The sequence below is a fragment of the Ostrinia furnacalis genome, unplaced genomic scaffold (genome assembly GCF_004193835.3).
Source record: "Ostrinia furnacalis isolate ACB-3 unplaced genomic scaffold, ASM419383v2 OfSCF7370, whole genome shotgun sequence".
Taxonomy (NCBI): Eukaryota; Metazoa; Arthropoda; class Insecta; order Lepidoptera; family Crambidae; genus Ostrinia; species Ostrinia furnacalis.
The window spans coordinates 28,042-46,728 of NW_021137609.1; the positions used below are offsets into that span (position 1 = coordinate 28,042).

At 39.6% G+C, this 18,687-nt stretch overlaps 1 protein-coding gene across 1 annotated transcript; it reads right to left on the minus strand.

Moving 5' to 3' along the window:
* Window positions 1-11,595: 11,595 nt before the first annotated feature.
* Window positions 11,596-14,326, minus strand: LOC114364325 (uncharacterized). The gene is made up of 6 exons (XM_028320441.1): window positions 14,147-14,326; window positions 13,551-13,635; window positions 13,256-13,353; window positions 12,796-12,886; window positions 12,509-12,586; window positions 11,596-11,690 (listed from the first exon to the last, which is right to left on the minus strand). Exons 1-6 carry the CDS (start codon window positions 14,324-14,326, stop codon window positions 11,596-11,598), a joined length of 627 nt encoding a protein of 208 aa, XP_028176242.1.
* Between the last annotated feature and the right edge of the window lie 4,361 nt (window positions 14,327-18,687).

The window sequence follows — 18,687 nt, forward strand, 5'->3', positions numbered from 1 at the left end:
TACGCGCGAACGATAAGGATAAAGAAGGTAGCTTGGGGTCATTGGACAAAATTCTACGTACTCGCAGACCAGACTTTAGTCACGAATGTTACGCAGAAGTCGGTAGCCACCTTTACACTGCCGCAGTGAAAATCACTTTAGTATCAACCTTTACGAGCGTCACTACAAGCACAGATTATACTTCAAAGACACCCCAAGGTTTATAACGTCATAAATTGTGCGCATACACCTGTTCACGTTTTTATTGGCGTTATTTGAATTCTTACAGCCGTGTGTGTGTGACAGTTTTAATTTATTACGTTCTAACCCTTTTCTGGGGTATATCTTTGAGGAATACAGTTTAGATACGACAGGCATCGTCATCATCACCTAGGTCATTTAACTACAAATTTAGTCTCCACTGTACAACCATCTCTATTTACCAGAGCAAATTAAATCGATTTGGTAAACACTCCCACTACCACTTTGTTCAGCACAGACGGTTTGGGAGTCACATGAATATGATAATTGGGTACTTCTCATTTACACTCAAATTTGATGGTCACACAATAATAGTTCATAAACGGTATAAGTTAGAACAATACCTTTGAAATCAGAAGATAAAATATCTATTTAGCTACATACAAAATAAATTTTATCGTAATAGAAGCAAAAATAATACGAAAAAATCACATGAAACAATAAAAAACGGGGTCATTTTTCGCGTTCTCATCGTGTCACACCTTCGGTTGCAATGAAACATTTGGTTACTGCATTCACAATTTTCATTCAATTTGTGTGTAGCATATACTAAAATCATCGTAATTAAATATACTTTCCACACAATAGTCAAAAAAATATCTTCTTATAATTATTTTGAATTGAGAAAGCAAAATACGTTGGTCACACGATTTTAGGTACCTAAAATTTTGAGTAATAATACAAGATTGCCGTTAAACCGAATACCAGGAACCAATCACAGCGTTCTATTCGGTTAACGTCAGTCGCGCTTCGGCCATTGGGGAGGTTAGATAGGTCGATCGTGGCTCCGGGAAAAAAATACGTAACTTTTTGTGATTATCCATAGACATACCGTCCCTTGCTTGAACAATATTTTCTACCTCTAAAATTTAAACAATTTAATTGAAACTTAGGCCATTGAAAACTTAACATGTTAGACTTATTTGTGTAGTATTCGACTTGAACCGTTAAATTCTAACTTAAGGATAATTCATAAAAAACTAAAATTTTCGTCACCTTCGTGGCATCACCTTCGTGGTGTTTTATACACGAAGGTGATTTTAGGCCACGAAAGTGATTTCTTGTTTTGGTTTATTTTAAAATATAGTGACTGCTGTTTATGTTTTTACAATATTTTAATAACTAATAAATTATACGTGGTAAGTAGAGATCAGTACATCAATAAATAAATAAGGGTCTCGTATTTTTGTTATCTGTCTGTATGTATGAGTGTATGTATGTCTGTATATGTGACTGTGTATCTGTTTGTAAGATAAATTTAATCTGAAGTTTGAGTTAAAAGTTGTACAACAAAAATACGAGGCCCTCTGGCCTAAATAAAAAATATATTTTTGTTGAGGGACTGATAATCAGTTAGAGTTATTTTTTATTGAAGTACTGATAATCCGTTTTTTGCTTCTTTAGCATTTCAAAATGCCACCAGTGTCATCCTTAAAACCAATTGCGTAGAATCTTGTAACTTAGTAGGTGACCTAATCGGTAAAATTTTATCTTGTATTTAAGTAAGTAGGTACTTATTTATATTATGTTATTGCTATTTATCTATGAAAATAAGACAAAATATATGTTTTATAAACACTTAAGAGTCATTTACAGTAGTAAAGTTTGAAAAAATTATTGCTGTGAAGTACAGAATCACTTTCGTGGCATCAAAAAATTCAAAACGTTAAATCTTTCAAACGAGACTCACTATTTGACTGATTTACTGAGAATACAATCTTCACATCAAGCGCTACAATTTTTGTTTACAAAAAGTTGAAATAAGTAAGAAATAAAATTCGCCACGAAGGTGACGATGAGAACCGTGGCGATGAGAAATACCCAATTATTATAAAACGAGAATCTCATTTTTTTTTAAAGATTATTAGCAATTTGTACTGCACAAATTACTAATAGTCCCGTTAGCCCCTCGTGGTAAGCTAAATAAGCTTGTGTGTTACGAGTGGGCTCACCACAATAGTCGCGCGGCGGTGGAATTCGAACCCGCGTTCCTCGGATCTCGAGTCGGCCACTCCGACCCCTTCACCGTTCGGCTATCGTGGCTATAATATAATAATATCAATTAGAATAATAATCGTTCGTTCGTTCGTTTCAGCCGAAAGACGTCCACAGCTGGACAAAGGCTTCCCCCAAGGATTTCCACAAAGACCGGTCCTGCACCGCTCGCATTCAGAATAAATAATCATTAACAACTAACTAGCCTGGCATCTGTCCTGACATTAAAAACCACCTAGAAAAATGAACGTCTTTTATTTATCCCATTTCTAGGACTTTCTTATTTAATCTTTTCATATAATATTTACACGAATGGGTTATTCTCAATTGATGCATTTACAACGAACAGGCTTTAACTTTTATCTATCGATAGAGTTTATATTATTTTTTAACTTATTTCTTGTCTATTTAATTAAATTACTAAATTTTACATCTAAAAACTTAAGCTTTGCTCAGGTTTACAAAAAAGTTTCCATAAAGACAAACCAAAACAAAAGAATTAGGAATTAATAATTGCATTAGTCTGTTTCGCATTTCATACAATTATACACAAAGCCATGTTTATTGTGAGCATTGGGCTTTAATGTAATTTTCAGTCGGCGTCCCGGCGAATGATTAACTACCCTCATAGAGATTAAAATGGTGGTTAAATATCCTTGGAAATTTAATAGCGTCATCTAGTCCCGAAGTTGAAGAAGAGAAAGCTTGTATTTTGCGTGTTAAATAATGGACATTTTTTTTTAAATACTTATGCATGCACTTTGTTATAAGTACACTATAGCTTGTTCTGAGGAAGTTTCTACGCTGATGAGGCGGTGTTTTTTTTTGGGTTCCGTAGTCCTGACAAGGAACCCTTATAGTTTCGTCATGTCTGTCTGTCCGTCTGAGGTTTTGCTTGGAAACTATTGGTACTAGAGAGCTGTAATTTTGTGGAGATATTATAAAGCAAAGTCGCTTCGCTGTCTGTCTGTCCCTAGTATGCTTGGTTCCTTGTGATTTCCATCTTTTACAGAGTAGAACCAAATCTTGTCCCAATTTGATTCCAACTTTTCAACACGTAATAACGCCGGCACTTATTATTTGTACTTGCCATTGAAAGCCCCCAAGAATGCGCAATCAGCGGGATTTCTCGTCTTTCGGCTCTTGTAAACATTCATTAGTGCTAATCGATGGGTCTTTGACCATCGCCTTGGAAACAGGCACATTCTGAACAAGCAGTCAGACGATTTTATTAAGTGAATAGACAGTGTGCAGTTGGTATTTTAATATAGGTACAAGGGTAACTTATAAATCAGTACATGTAAGATTGCAACAATGCTTTAGTTTATGAATTAGGTCGAAAGTAATTAGGTATTGCATTTAGACATATTTTTATCAATCAAATAAAGAACACATATTATTTTACCTTGGGTTGCACCATCTTACCTTAAACAAAACCTTTTTTATAAAAACACCGGTTAACTTTAACCGTAATTATCGGTCAAAGTTAAGATGATGCAACTCAGCCTCAAAAAACTTTTTGAAGTATGTCATTTTTTTCAGGAAACCAAGAAGATTTTCTACTTAGTTATTATATGAGTTATATGCTATGTGGTTTGTAGAAATACCTACCAGTTACTTTTTGCTACTAATATAAACCTTTTATACGACTAAAGCCTGGTCCGTGAGCACGTAGAATTTTGTCCAATGACCCCAAGCTACCCATCCTTATCGCTCGCCCGTAATTCTGTTGCTGTCGCGCTCGCACACTCACTGCGTGCGCCCGTCGCACAGTCGTGATAGCAATATAATTACGCGCGAGCGATAAGGATGGGTAGCTAGGGGTCATTGGATAAAATTCTACGTGCTCACGGACCAGGCTTTAGTAGGTACGCTATATCATAATAGCTATATATAATAGTAGATTATATCTACTCGTCACTATTTCCCCATGAATTTTTAATATCAAACAACAATTACCTGAATTCCTTCATCAAAGGGAATACGCTACGTACTTGTATCAAGTTTAATTTCATATCGCTCGGTAGCAACACTATTAATATATAAATTAATACGTTTCCGAGAGCCCTTGAAGCTGGCAACACGGCGAAACCATTAATGTAATGCAGTAATTTCGTGATGGTAACATTAAATTTAGCGGACCCGATATCGTCGCGTTAATATTTAACGTTCACATTCGCTTTGAGAAGTAAAATATTAAGTTAATTGGGTATTTGAAGCCGTTTACCATATTTTCACGATTAAACTCTAAAATAACTTCTTTCTTGCTCTGAAATCCAAATTAGGTCTTATCAACTGTAAAATTTCATTAATTTCAGTTTCTTTTGAGAATAATAAATAGTCGGCAAACAGGTAAAAGAAATCTTAAAGTAACCTACCAATAAGTGGTTAAAGTTATACATACTCGTGTTTTCCAAATTGCTCCGACTGGGAATTGAATCCTGCACTGTTCATAAAAGGTATGGTATCATAACATTATTTATGAGCATTGTGAGCATGATTGTGAAAAAAAGTTAAAAACTTAAAGATTAATGTATCGAAAACAATGTTACAAAATGCTATTTTAATATCATCTTTGTGATTACTTTTTCTACGTTACGCCACATTTAGTCTGCCACTCACTTTTTTAGTAGGTATGCCTTACTGCTTAGAGTAGGCGTACACCGTTGATTTTTCGTCGGCCGATAGTTTAGTCGGGCAGTTGATCAGTATGGGCATGTATGGGAGTGCGCACACTACGCCGATTCGATTTGGCCGATTCTTCAACGGTGTGCGCCTACTGTTAGGCATGCCTACTAAAAAGTGATTAAAAATCGAGTGCGGAAGCATGAATTTCAGACAAAATGAAAATATAATACACAGTCCTTTATATTTGCGCAGTCATCATACTGTCATCTGATTGATCCCACGCCAGCTTTGATTGAAAACAGAAAAATCAATTTCCATTTTCAAACCTCACGATATCTCCCGGTTCTAATAACTCCCGGATCCGTTATTAATTTTTAATCCAAGCGCGGGTGACGTCACTCAGTCCCCGTTTCACACAGAATCCAATTTGGTTAAATCTCTAATTATAGAGTCAAACATTGAAATGTGGGTAGAGAGAGAACTCAGAGACCCGTTGCCCGTGATTGCCATTTGGGCTGCAAGTGGATTATTTGCAATTTGTTGGTAAAAATTATGTGGACGAAGTTTTATTGGTAGAATAAAGGGGATTTTATTGATTTTATAGAGTCTAGATTATTAATAGTAAGAATCTGCACTATTGGAATATTATAAATCGTGCATCAAATCAATGATTTGAATAGAAACTATATAAAATAGTTATCGCAATTCTAACACAATTTTATTCCCCAGTCACCTCTCCGATTTCACAGAGCTCTAGGTCAAATTTTAAAGAACTTTAAAAAATTGAACTGCCTATGACGGGAATCGAACCTACGACCTTTCGCTTGCCGGACGACTGTTCTTCCATCTGAGCTACTAGACATGGATCAACATGTCGAAATTAGAATCTAGATCAAATGTTAGTCCTGGCAAAGGACGTTTAAATATAATCTGGCTGCGAAAATACATCACGAAAAAGCCTGTAATACTTATGTATGCACAAGTAAACCAGTTATAATACGAAATATTAGTAGGAAATCACATTATTTGAGTTTATAATAATTTTCATAGTTCACGCAATACACCAAACGATTATGTTTCTAAAGAAATCAATTTTTACTGCTTATTTGTAGGTATCTACAGTAAATATTAATTTGTATAAAATAGCGTTTAAAGGGGATAAGTATGCCAGAGAATATCTGTTTGGTGTCAAAACCCAATTCTGTAAATTCTCAATACTTTGGTACAGAGTTTGACATACCAGGTAGGTACATATGGTTCCTTCCTGGTAGGTAGTTACATGTCAAGCCATTACGTCACTTTTATGACGTCGTAAACTAAGATTCTGAACGTTCCATACAACGCGGAATTTTTATCGCATGTTACTTGTATATTAAAAATTCCTTACCTTCGTTATTATGTGATGCTTCTATTGTATCGTTGGGCTTGTGGTAGCTTATTGTTAGGNCATTTATAATATTAGTTGGGATAGTACTCGTGTTTTCCAAATTGCTCCGACTGGGAATTGAATCCTGCACTGTTCATAAAAGGTATGGTCATCATCAACAGCCCTTTACAGTCCACTGCTGGACTATGAGCCTCCTCCACTATAGTAGAGGGTTTTGCCATAATCTCCACGCTTGGCAGGCGGGTTGGAGATCGCAGTTTAAAAGATTGATGTTTTTCAGAGAGCGCTGCTGCCCATTCTCTGTTTGATGTGTAGTCCCTAAGTCGCCTCTTACGACACCCACGGGAAGAGTAGGGGTTGGTGACAAATGTATTCTACTCTGCCGTCACCACACGGCTTAAAAAAAGGTATGGTATCATAACATTATTTATGAGCATTGTGAGCATGATTGTGAAAAAATGTTAAAAACTTAAAGATTTATGTATCGAAAACAATGTTACAAAATGCTATTTTAATATCATCTTTGTGATTACTTTTTCTACGTTACGCCACATTGAGTCTGCCACTCACTTTTTTAGGTAACTATGCCTTACTGCTTAGAGTAGACGTAGACCGTTGATTTTTCGTCGGCCGATAGTTTAGTCGGGCAGTTGATCAGTATGGGCATGTATCATATGGGAGTGCGCACACTACGCCGATTCGATTTGGCCGATTCTTCATACAATTTAAAATCGGGCACAACTATCGGCCAACTAAAAATCAACGGTGTGCGCCTACTGTTAGGCATACCAACCACAGAATAATAATAAGTACTACGTACAGAAGTTTGACTTCGCGAAGGTATTTAAAAAAATGTATGCTCAATGTCATTAACAATATGGTGTAATTTAGCTTGTCTCAAGAGTCAAGCACCATTTTTTTGTTGAGCGTCAAGCGTCAGTGATCGGCACTGCGCCGAAGCTATAGGGCTGACTTCGGTAAAATGATGTGACGTGAAGTGCCAAACTGCGGAAAATGGCGGAGGAAATCTAAGATGTTTTTGTATGTCATTGGAGGAAATACATCATTTAGCATGAATTATATTAACTACTTATTTACCTCTCAGTGTCTTGAGGCAAGTTAAAAAAGTACAATTCTGTGTTTTTATTATTATTTAGGCAGTTAAATACTGCACAGTATTTAGTAACACCATTTTCTTTATTTTCTTCCATCATACACAAGAATGACGCGTGCGTGAGTCAATGTTCGCTCGTATGTGAGGCCTTGTCGAATAGTATCCTGTAGGTGGGCCATCGTGCGTGTTTTGTTTTCGATGTAAACTCGCGGAGATGAACAGGCCTGTACCTGCTAAAAATTGATTAAAAATCGAGTGCGGAAGCATGAATTTCAGACAAAATGAAAATATAATACACAGTCCTTTATATTTGCGCACTCATCATACTGTCATCTGATTGATCCCATGCCTGCTTTGATTGAAAACAGAAAAATCAATTTCCATTTTCAAACCTCACGATATCTCCCGGTTCTAATAACTCCCGGATCCGTTATTAATTTTTAATCCAAGCGCGGGTGACGTCACTCAGTCCCCGTTTCACACAGAATCCAATTTGGTTGAATCTCTAATTATAGAGTCAAACATTGAAATGTGGGTAGAGAGAGAACTCAGAGACCCGTTGTCCGTGATTGCCATTTGGGCTGCAATGTGTGGATTATTTGCAATTTGTTAGTAAAAATATGTGGACGAAGGTTTATTGGTAGAATAAAGGGGATTTCATAGAGTCTAGATTATTAATAGTAAGAATCTACACTATTGGAATGTTATAAATAATCAATGATGAACCTGTCGAAATTAGAATCTAGATCAAATTAATGTTAGTGCAAAGGACGTTTGCTAAAACACATCACTAAAAAGCCTGTAATACTTATCTATGAATTCTGCACAAGTAAACCAGTTATCTGCATAAGAAATCACATTTTATTATTATTTGAATTTATAATAATTTTCATAGTTCACGCAATACACCAAACGATTATGTTTCTAAAGAAATCAATTTTTACTGCTTATTTGTAGGTATCTACAGTCAATATTAATTCGTATAAAATAGCGTTTAAAGGGGATAAGTATGCCAGAGAATATCTGTTTGGTGTCAAAACGCAATTCTGTAAATCCTCAATACTTAGGTACAGAGTTTGACATACCAGGTAGGTACATATGGTAGTTACATGTCAAGCCATTACGTCACTTTTATGACGTCGTAAACTAAGATTCTGAACGTTCCATACAACGCGGAATTTTTATCGCAAGTTACTTGTATATTAAAAATTCCTTACCTTCGTTATTATGTGATGCTTCTATTGTGTCGTTGGGCTTGTGGTAGCTTATTTAGTTGTGATAGGAGCTATTTTCCAACGAAAATGGGTAATTTGATCTGCTGTTGAAATAGTATTCACAAACATTACTATGAGGTCTCACAGTGCGCGTGGCTACTTGCACAGGGTGACACATGAATCAATCACAGAGCTCTATTCAACGCTATGCGTTCGCAAGCAAGCATCGTTTGTGAATACGGGGTAAAGCCTAGCCACAGACTACATTAAGTACATACTTTTTGTCGACCGATAGTTGGGTCAGGCTGTTAATCAGTAAGGACGGACGTGTATGAAAATGCGCATATTACACCGACTTGGTATCGTAAATTCTTCATACAAATTAGGGCCCAACTATCGGCCAACTAAAAGTCGGTATTATTTTTCAACAAAGTGTAGATATGTCTAATGTACTATCTACAGGGCCCAGGCACACCACTTATTTTTCAGGCGCCGCGCGAGATTGCAAAACGAGTGTTTGCTAAAAAAAAACGCCTGTAAAAAACAAAACGCACCATCATTTGTATCCCAAATATTGGAATTATTGTGGGCTGAAATAATGATGTAAAATGATCCTTCACACACATCATTGCTAATGCTCATTTGATTTACGAGGAGGCATAATGTCATTAATGTAAAATCCCGTAATCTGGCTATTGACTGTAGGTTCATAACACGTTACAGAAATTGAAGAAAATCAGAAAAGAAAGCAGTTATGTACTCATAGAGCAATGAAAAAATACCACATTTGGTTGTCAACCTGAAACTGTAGCGTTACCAACATAAAGATCCTACTAATATTATAAAGGCGAAAGTTTGTGTGGATGTTTGTTACTCTTTCACGCACAAACTACTGAACGGATATGGTTGAAACTTTACAGTATTATTAGTGGATGTTTGTTACTCTTTCACGCACAAACTACTGAACGGATATGGTTGAAACTTTACAGTATTATTATTTGTAACCCAGATTAACATATAGGCTATAATTTATGCCAATCTGTGGCACTAAATTTCACGCGGGTGAAGCTGCGGGCAAAAGCTAGTATAAAATAAGTTTAAATTACTTAAGGCACTTTTAGTTTATACGAAATTATCCTTTTCAGGTCCTAGCGGTCTTTTTCTTACATAATAAACATAATTTAGATTTTTTAAATCCTCAATTTTTGAGCCGCAAAGCCTTCCCAACATCGCGCCTTAATAAATCATGACAAAGGCCGATAAAGATTTGTGACCGCACACTACACCCTACCTCGTATTGATACGGCGGCCATTATTTCCAAGAAACTTACGCACCCTCGAATATTCTCCCTTAGAGCCAAAGCACACGATGCGTTGAGGCACCGGTGCGACGCCGGGACTATTCCCACCTCTCGTTCCCACCGCTGCTACCGCTAATCTCAGGAACCACTGCAGCACTGGTCCGATTAAAAAAAAAATGTGTTGGATAGCCTATTTATTGAGGAAGGCTTTAGGCTATAGAACATCACCCTACAGTCAAAGGCCGCAACTATAAGTGTTCGGTTAACGAAAGTGCCCGGAAAGCTGCGGTCCGCGAGGAATGGCGCCGTACCTATTGCGAGGAACATCACTAATTGTGATTCACACTGATGACCACAGCCACTCTGACAAGAGTGTGCCGAATGAGAAGAAGAAAAAAAAGACAGTCAATGGGGGCGGAGCTGTAATGAAAATTTTTGCAAAAACGGGAAATATTATTTTCATGTGTACGAATTCGCGGGCACAGCTCTGCCGCACAATTTATAAACGCNTAATAAAAACCATGATGAAAACAATCTCCTGAACACTGAAAATATTCTATTAAAAAATAGAATAATCAAAACAAAAACATTAGGAAATGTTTCAATAAAATATATTTGAATTGACTGAGCAAAAAGCGCCATCTATTGCAAATTAATTCAAAATCACGCCAATAGATGTCGCTAGTGGTATCCCAAATCCAAATATCGAGTAAGAAAATCAATTTGTGAAAACAGCCAAAACTGCAACGCTACACTGCACGCGTTGATTTAGCCGAAACTTCATTGGTCACGGCGATCTATGCACGCGCAGTAATAGCCATCGCCATTACCACCGACGCGATTTGCACGCGTTGGTTTGGCAGAAGCTAAATTATCTGTGGCGGGCTCACGAGCGGTGCGGCGCCGCAACGCAACGCATCGTGTGCTTTGGCTCTTATGCACCGAATATTTTCCTCTTACTGCCGTGGTCAGAATAGAAAATATGACCCGTTTAAAAAATAAGCGCTCTTTGTTATATTTCTTTTTGTGTGGCTATAAATAATATATTGTGCTACCTACTTACGTATAAAATAACAGAATGATAAATAACATTATTTGCCTCCTGTTCACGCAGAACTACTTAATAAAATGCATTCTTGAGTTTGAGAATTTATTGTACTTTGGACAATATTACATTGAAATAAATTGCGAGTTAACGTGCCGGCCGGCACGTCAAGCCGGTTCGGTGGCTGATAGGCGAGAGAGGGATACAGTGAATGGAAGAGTGAACGCGCGCGCGGACCGAATGAGATTGAACGATAGGGATGTGAAGCTGTCTGTCATAGACACCTCCTATTCTGGGCTACGAGTAAACATATAAGTAAGCAAATTATTTTCATTGTTTCCTGTTCAGATTATCCTAACCTATTTACTAATATTATTATTATAAACGTGAAAGTATGTAAGTATGGATGTTTGTTACTCTTTCATGAAAACATTACTGAACGAATTTTGATGAACTGAAGATAAATGAAACGAACTTTATAGTATTAAACATAAGAATAGGCTATGAGTAGTAACGATATGTGACATCGTCGTGAGCAAAGCCGCGGACAAAAGTTTGTATTAAATGAAGTTGCATAAAAATAAATTAACGAATAAAAGTGTCATTAATTTATAAGTATATGTATTAAAATAATAATGGAAGTTACCAAACATAAAAATGATTTAATCGAGTCATTCACACTCCGCTTCGTGTAACAAGATGGCGCGGCGCACGTACCTGAAGTGGTAGAAGCTGAACACCACGATGAAAGAGAAGAAGTATACACCTGGAACAAAAGAAGCTATTTAATAATTCAACAGTATACCTACACAGATTCGTAGTGTAGTATACGGATCTGAGACGTGGTCGCTTACTACGGGCCTCATAAGAAGGCTCAAGGTCACCCAAAGGGCGATGGAGCGGGCTATGCTCGGAGTTTCCCTGCGTGATCGAATCAGAAACGAGGAGATCCGCAGGAGAACCAAAGTACCGACATAGCTCGCAGAATTGCTAAAATCAAGTGGCAGTGGGCGGGGCACATAGCTCGTAGATACGATGGACGTTGGGGCAGGAAAGTTCTCGAGTGGCGACCACGGGCTGGAAGAAGTAGCGTGGGCAGGCCTCCTACTAGGTGGACCGACGATCTGGTAAAGGTCGCGGGAAGAGCCTGGATGCGGGCAGCGCAGGACCGTTAATTATGGAAAAACTTGGGGAGACCTTTGTCCAGCAGTGGACGTCATTTAGCTGAAACGAACGAACGAACGAAGTACCTATACTACATTTCAGCACATATAGCTGTTAAAACTGATGGCTATTGGGGCAGAAAAGTTCTCAAGTAGCGACCACGTGAACACAATATGGCTCGTAGAAATTATAGCTGTTGGGGCAGAAAAGTTCTGGAGTTGCGACCAGGAACTGGAAAACTTAGTTATAGGCAGGCCTCTCACTCGATAGACTGACGATGTAGTCAAGGAGCGTTTCTAGATCCTCAAAAATTTCAAGAGACTGACTTTAAAATTTAAAGTCCTTCCACATACAAACTTGTTATATTATTACCTACCTCTTAACTAATAATGATGACGACTTATTACTATAATTATTTACCTGCCCCAAGGAACGTGAATAGACCACTGACACAAGCCAAGTTAGCCAGCCTGTGTTGTTCATCTTTGATTTTCGCAGCTGCAACAACAAAAATAAATATAATTATTAGACTGATAGCTAAATGGTTCCACTTATGTGAAGGCACGGTAGCGCCCTCGCCAAGACGTGCGAGAAATACCTCTGTAGAAGAAAGAAATCGATGCTATGTATGCCAAATAAGCGACATCCAGATGTCTGAAGATGGACTGAAGGTTTTTTTTGTGAAAGAATTTGTCAGGGTAGCTTACCATCCTTGAACCGTATACAGGCGCGGCCGATCTTGGTCATGGCCAGGGTTAGTATGCTCATCCATACCATCGCAGCCACCAGGAGGTATACCTAGAAAAGGAGATTTCTGCCTCAACACCAGATCAGATAGACTGGTACCTATCTAACTACCTACTCAAACTCAGATTGCTAGAACTATTGTAAGTGGTACAAAAATGCTTAGCTGGCTTGTAGACTATTCACCATTTCCTGGTCTAAAGCCCGGTTTCCGAGCACGTAGAATTTTGTCCAATGACCCCAAGCTACAAGCAAACTCACTGCGGGCGCCCGTCGCACAGTCGCGACAGCAATATAATTACGCGCGAGCGATAAGGATGGGTAGCTTGGGGTCATTGGACGAAATTCTACGTGCTCGGCGACCAGACTATAGCTAATGTTAGGTTACTTAGGATTTAACATAACTCTTAATGTGATTCTTACCAGCATAGCACGGCAGTTCTCCGTGAGGGCCACGACGATGAGCAGCACTCCTGCGCCGGTCACTCCACTCAGGACCGCGCCAGTCGCTATGCTCATGACTGAAAAGATAAGCAAAAATATATCCAGCATCTTCATTAATTCAGTTTTAGTGGATAGTAATAGAGATCTAAAGCTGTTTATCTTAAAAACAGAAAATCTTTCATGTATTTGCCACTAGTCCACTAGAGAGGGTCATAGACAAATGACGTAATGATGATGATGATGATGGAAGGGGTAATAGTATTTCATTACTTACATTGCGACATAGGAGTTTGGTGCATTTCGTCATATTGCTTCCCATGCGTTAGAATCAACGTCAGTAAAATGGATCCCACAAGCACCTGCAACAATTTTCGTTAAGAAAGGAAAAGAAGAAGGAACTAGTAGAACTCAGTCAAGAATGGCGGTGGACCGACGATCTGGTGAAGGTCACGGAAATCACCTGGGTACGGGTAGCGCAGGACCAGTCATTGTGGAATTCCATGAGTGATACAGACATTTGGTAGAAACGAACGAAATTTTACGTGGACACTATTTCTGTTTTTGCGCAGGAATGTTGTGACTTCTGGTTGAAAAATGGGACTATTCCCAACTCTCGTTCCCACCGCTGCAACTCCTGTGTAGCCAGGATCTACAGCTTGACCGCCATAAAAACCCAACCAGTGAAGGTCAAGTTTGTCCCGGGGGAAAGTTAAACTGTCATTGGACCCGCAACGAAATTAATCAGAAGAACATAGGAGTTCGAAGTTAAGGTTTGACTTCCCTCCATATATTAGACCTCCAGGTGACAAACAAACAAATGTATAATAATCATTAAGAAAAGATTACTTCTGGTTAGTAAATAACACTTACCTGGCAAAATGCAATGAGGAGTACCCCAGGGAACAGGTTGCAGACCCCACAGCAGCTCTCAAAATGGCATCCTGGTTTGTGGACAGCAAAATGGAGAGGAGCATGCGTTGAACTCCTACTGGAACTCCTCCCACGCTTGTCGCTAGACTTCGTCAGCTCTTCGGTTGTACTTTTCGGCATACTGGCAAGTTACTTCTGGCAATTCTTCTGGCAATTAAATTGAAGACGCGGAAAACATGATCTGAAAACTTTGCTGTGACGTCAACTGTCAGGATTTACAAATGACATTTGCTAGTTTTTTTAATGTTATGGCGACTGTAAAAAGTTTCAAATACGTTATGGAACAATGATATTATAAAGCTCTCCGCTAAAACTCGCGCGGGTGCACGGAGAGGGTACAGTCAGCGTCCAATAGTTCGTGACACCCAAAGTGACCAAAAAGTTGAAAATACAACCTTATTCCAATGAGGGCTATCGTTTTAGCGCTCACCAGTTGGCGCCACTGTAGAGTAAGGTCCTGTCACTTGCTAGTAGCGAAGACAGTGGCATCAACTGGTGAGCGCGAAAGTGGTAGGAGGACTAATCGTATTTGCACTAGAGGTGGGCGCCACGCCGGCGCGCCGCCGCCGCCGCGAATTTTTTCACGCCGCCGCCGCCGACGACTAGCTGTCGGCGCGCCGATACTGATACTGTATAAACTATTTGAAATTTATTCCTCTCCTATACTGTACTAATTTGTGTTTCAAACGCAGAAGAACTACTTTTTTATTGAGTTGAGCGGCTATTCTAATTCAATAAAGTCCTAGTATTACTGCGACCGGTACCGATCTATTGTGATCGCCGCTATTTTCCTTACAGTTCGCCTCCGAGTCCTGCATCCATTATGAATTGCAGTATCTTTTGGGGGGCGATATGTTTTACATCTTGTGGGCTTAGGATGTGTTTGCCCAGGTGTAAGCTTCGCTTGCGCATCAAAGGTCCGCAGTCCGTGAGAATGTGTAGTGGCGCTTCATCTGCCTGTTGGCACATCCTGCACGTTCTTGATTCGGACAGTTCTATAGTGGACAAGTGCTTGTTTAAGCTGCTGTGTCCAGTGAAGGCTCGAACTAATATGCGCATTTTGATCCTACTCAGTCCTATGATCTGCTTTGAGCATTTTCGGTCATAGGCTTTTATAAGAGTTTTGGAATGAGTTAATCCTAGCGTGTCTGACCATGCCTTAAAGGATTTGTTTAAATAGTTGTTCTCCAGGGTAATTCGAGCGAGACTTGGGAATACCACAAAAGAGTTCTGGACCATATTGTGTTCCCTCCGCTCCCGCTCTGGCCAGTTTGTCGGCATTTTCACTGTCCACGATTCCCGCGTGACCTGGAACCCATCTCAGCGTTACTCTGTTACGTTTTCCTAGGGTATTCAGTCGACTCATGCAGTTTTCTACCAACTTTGAGGTGATTAAGTTGGAGTTTAAGGCCATCATCGTGGCCTGACTGTCTGAGTTAATGTAAATTATGTGGTTGGTATAATTATTCGCAGGTTAGCTTCCGCACATTCAATAATGGCGTAGACTTCTGAAAGATAGAGGCAAATTTACTCAGGCTTTGAGATAGCCTAAGCTTCGGCTGCTCTCCATACACGCCAAAGCCTACGTTAGGGCCCATTTTTGACCCATCAGTAAACCATATAACAGAAGAACTAACTATAATATTTATTCTTTAATGCCATATAAATTGGTACACAAGGCGAACTTAATGCCGTTGATAACTTAATATACTAACAATTAATCAAGTACATTATTCAAGTTACTGCTTGGTCTAGTAAATAATTGATCGCGAGAGGCGCCGGTCTCTCTTGCTGTCAAGAAAAAAATACCCGCCTTCGTCTGGCAGATAACCCACACTATTGGACTTGCTTTAAGCGAATCAATCACACAGAGATTAGAAAATATGTCTCGGAATGCAAATAGGAACCACAACCTCTGGAAGGCAACAAAGTACCTCCCTCAAAGTGTTCTCCGCTTATTAGGTCCGGTAATACATGAGTGCGAACTGACAAGAAAAATATCAGACCTTTGCTACATGAAAAGCCGGTTTATTTAAACCCATTGACACGGATAATTCAAAAAATCCACAATTCAATAAAAAAAAAGATCAAGCATTGGACTTGATCCGAGACTTGCAGCTATGCCTGCCTTTGATTCCTACTGATGATGATGATTCATCCGACCGATTTCGGTCATGGTGACCACTTTGACTTAGCTGTCTTAGCGGCGCTGGTGCGCCCGAAGATGGCTTACATAGCCTTAAGATGGCTTACATAAACTCCTTGCACATTGAGAGTAAATTACCCGCCGCCAACATAATTATAGTGAATGGCGGCAGATGGACGGGATTTACGTCATCGCGTTTTGCGTCGAGTTCAGTTATGCGCTGCTCGTTGAATTCGCGGACTCACCTCTACACAACACAATCTCCCGCCATTCTAGGTGCTGTGCTGCCAAACCTTCCCATTGTGATTTGAGAGGGCTCATTTTGCATCTTTTCGTATGCTGCTACTGGATATCTTTGTACTTGACTATCTGAGGATTTGACCGCCATGTTTCCGCTTACCCTCCTCAAGTTCAAAGTAGAAGATTGATTCCTACTACGCTAATTGAGGACGAAAGACGCAGGAGGACAAAGTGACTGACATAGCCCACAGAATCGCTAAAATCAAGTGGCAGTGGGCGGGGCACATATCTCGTAGAGCTGATGGCCGCTGGGGCAGTAAAGTTTTTGAGCGGCGACTACGAGCCGGAAGACGTAGCGTGGGCAGGCCTCCCACTAGGTGGACCGACGATTTGGAGAAGGTCGCAGGAAGTGCCTGGATGCGAGCGGCGCAGGACGTTTTTCGGCTGAAACGAAAGAACTAACGCTAAGAGAAATGGCTAAGCTAAAGAAATAGCCAAAATGGACCCTCGTAAAGCACTTGCATTTGATCTGATCACCATAAAGTCCATGGTCTTGACAATGACCACACTGAGTGAGAAGAACCTCGCAAGTCTCTTAACTTTGGAAATGATCCGTAAGGCTGTCAAGTCGCCTAACGAATTCTCTTATCGCTCAATTAATCTGACATTTGTATTGTTAAAATTATAGAAAAGGATCATTCTTGCTCGTTTATTCCCTTGCCTCTAAGTATGACCCATGTAATATAGTATACCCGACCATAAATTTTGGCAGAAACCATACCAACCATAATCAGTACAATGTTTGGAAAAGAAAGAATCCTGTACGTCTGCATTCGCTGCGGCTTCAGCTGGGTTTATTTATCATAAAGGACTACTCTATGAAATTAAAAAGTACCTTCTAGCACACTTCTACTACCTACCTGCTGATGGATTCTTATCTCAGTGACAGATAGTTTTCAAACTCGGTGACAAAATCTTCTCTTTTTAGCTGCAGAGCTGGAGTACCCCAGGACTCTGTACTTGGTCCGATACTTTATAACATCTACTATAGTCTGGTCCGTGAGCACGTAGAATTTTGTCCAATGACCCCTAGCTACCCATCCTTAATATCCTTATCGCTCGCGCGTAATTATATTGCTATCGCGTTCGTACACTCACTGCGGGTGCCAGTCGCACAGTCGCGACAGCAATATAATTACGCGCGAGCGATAAGGATGGGTAGCTAGGGGTCATTGTACAAAATTCTACGTGCTCACGGACCGGGCTTTAGTAAAGTAGCCCAGACACCAGAAAGCTGCGGCATTCCTCAAATGTAACTGTGATCTTATAGTGACTAGACTGTTGCAATGTCAACTGCTTGGCTGACCAAGTGGCGCATGTAATTAAGCCCCGAAGTCTCACCATAATTATCATTTAAGACGTGAAACTTATCCTCCGGCCAATCTAGACCTCGACACATTGCTGTAATCAACCTGCATTAAAATCCTGGACCGTAGGATGACATGGAAAGACCATAAATATAAATAAAACAGTACTGAATATAATATTCCACCGACAGTCAACTAATCCAACATTAACTATGTGCATCCAAAGAGCTCAAAAATACATGTTAAGGGTACTTTTATCGTCACATTGGTACGCTCGCCTTTAGGAAATACACGAGAACCTGATCTCAGCCAAACCCGCTATCCAAATATCAAAGTATCTATGATCAAGAGAGCTAATTTACTAGGGTAAACCACTGCTTTAGTGGCTCAAACCCCAACCAACTGCAAATCACCCTATTAGTCTNGAAGAAACCTACAATCTGCTCTTTACTGCGTTTATGATAACATGTATCTTCCGTTCTAAGATAGATAGAAAAAAACGGGTCTTTGATTCTTATAGATCGCGATGTCAGGATTCTGAATATTCAAAACAATCATAAACGCAGTAAGTGGTACTTACTGCGTTTATAAATTGTGCGGCAGAAAATATCTTTGGCGGGTACATAAGCGGTGCGACGATACGGTGAAATCTTTGAGGTGCGGCGCCGCAACGCATCGTGTGCTTTGGCTCTTACGCACCCACGAATATTTTCCTCTTACTGCCGTGG

Coding starts and splice junctions, on each gene's coding strand:
- LOC114364325 (XM_028320441.1), bottom strand. CDS start 14,326: ATGCCGAAAAGTACAACCGAAGAGCTGACGAAGTCTAGCGACAAGCGT. Junction 12,887..13,255: donor AGAACTGCCGTGCTATGCTG/GTAAGAATCACA, acceptor CTCCTTTTCTAG/GTATACCTCCTGGTGGCTGC. Junction 11,691..12,508: donor ATTCACGTTCCTTGGGGCAG/GTAAATAATTAT, acceptor CTTTTGTTCCAG/GTGTATACTTCTTCTCTTTC.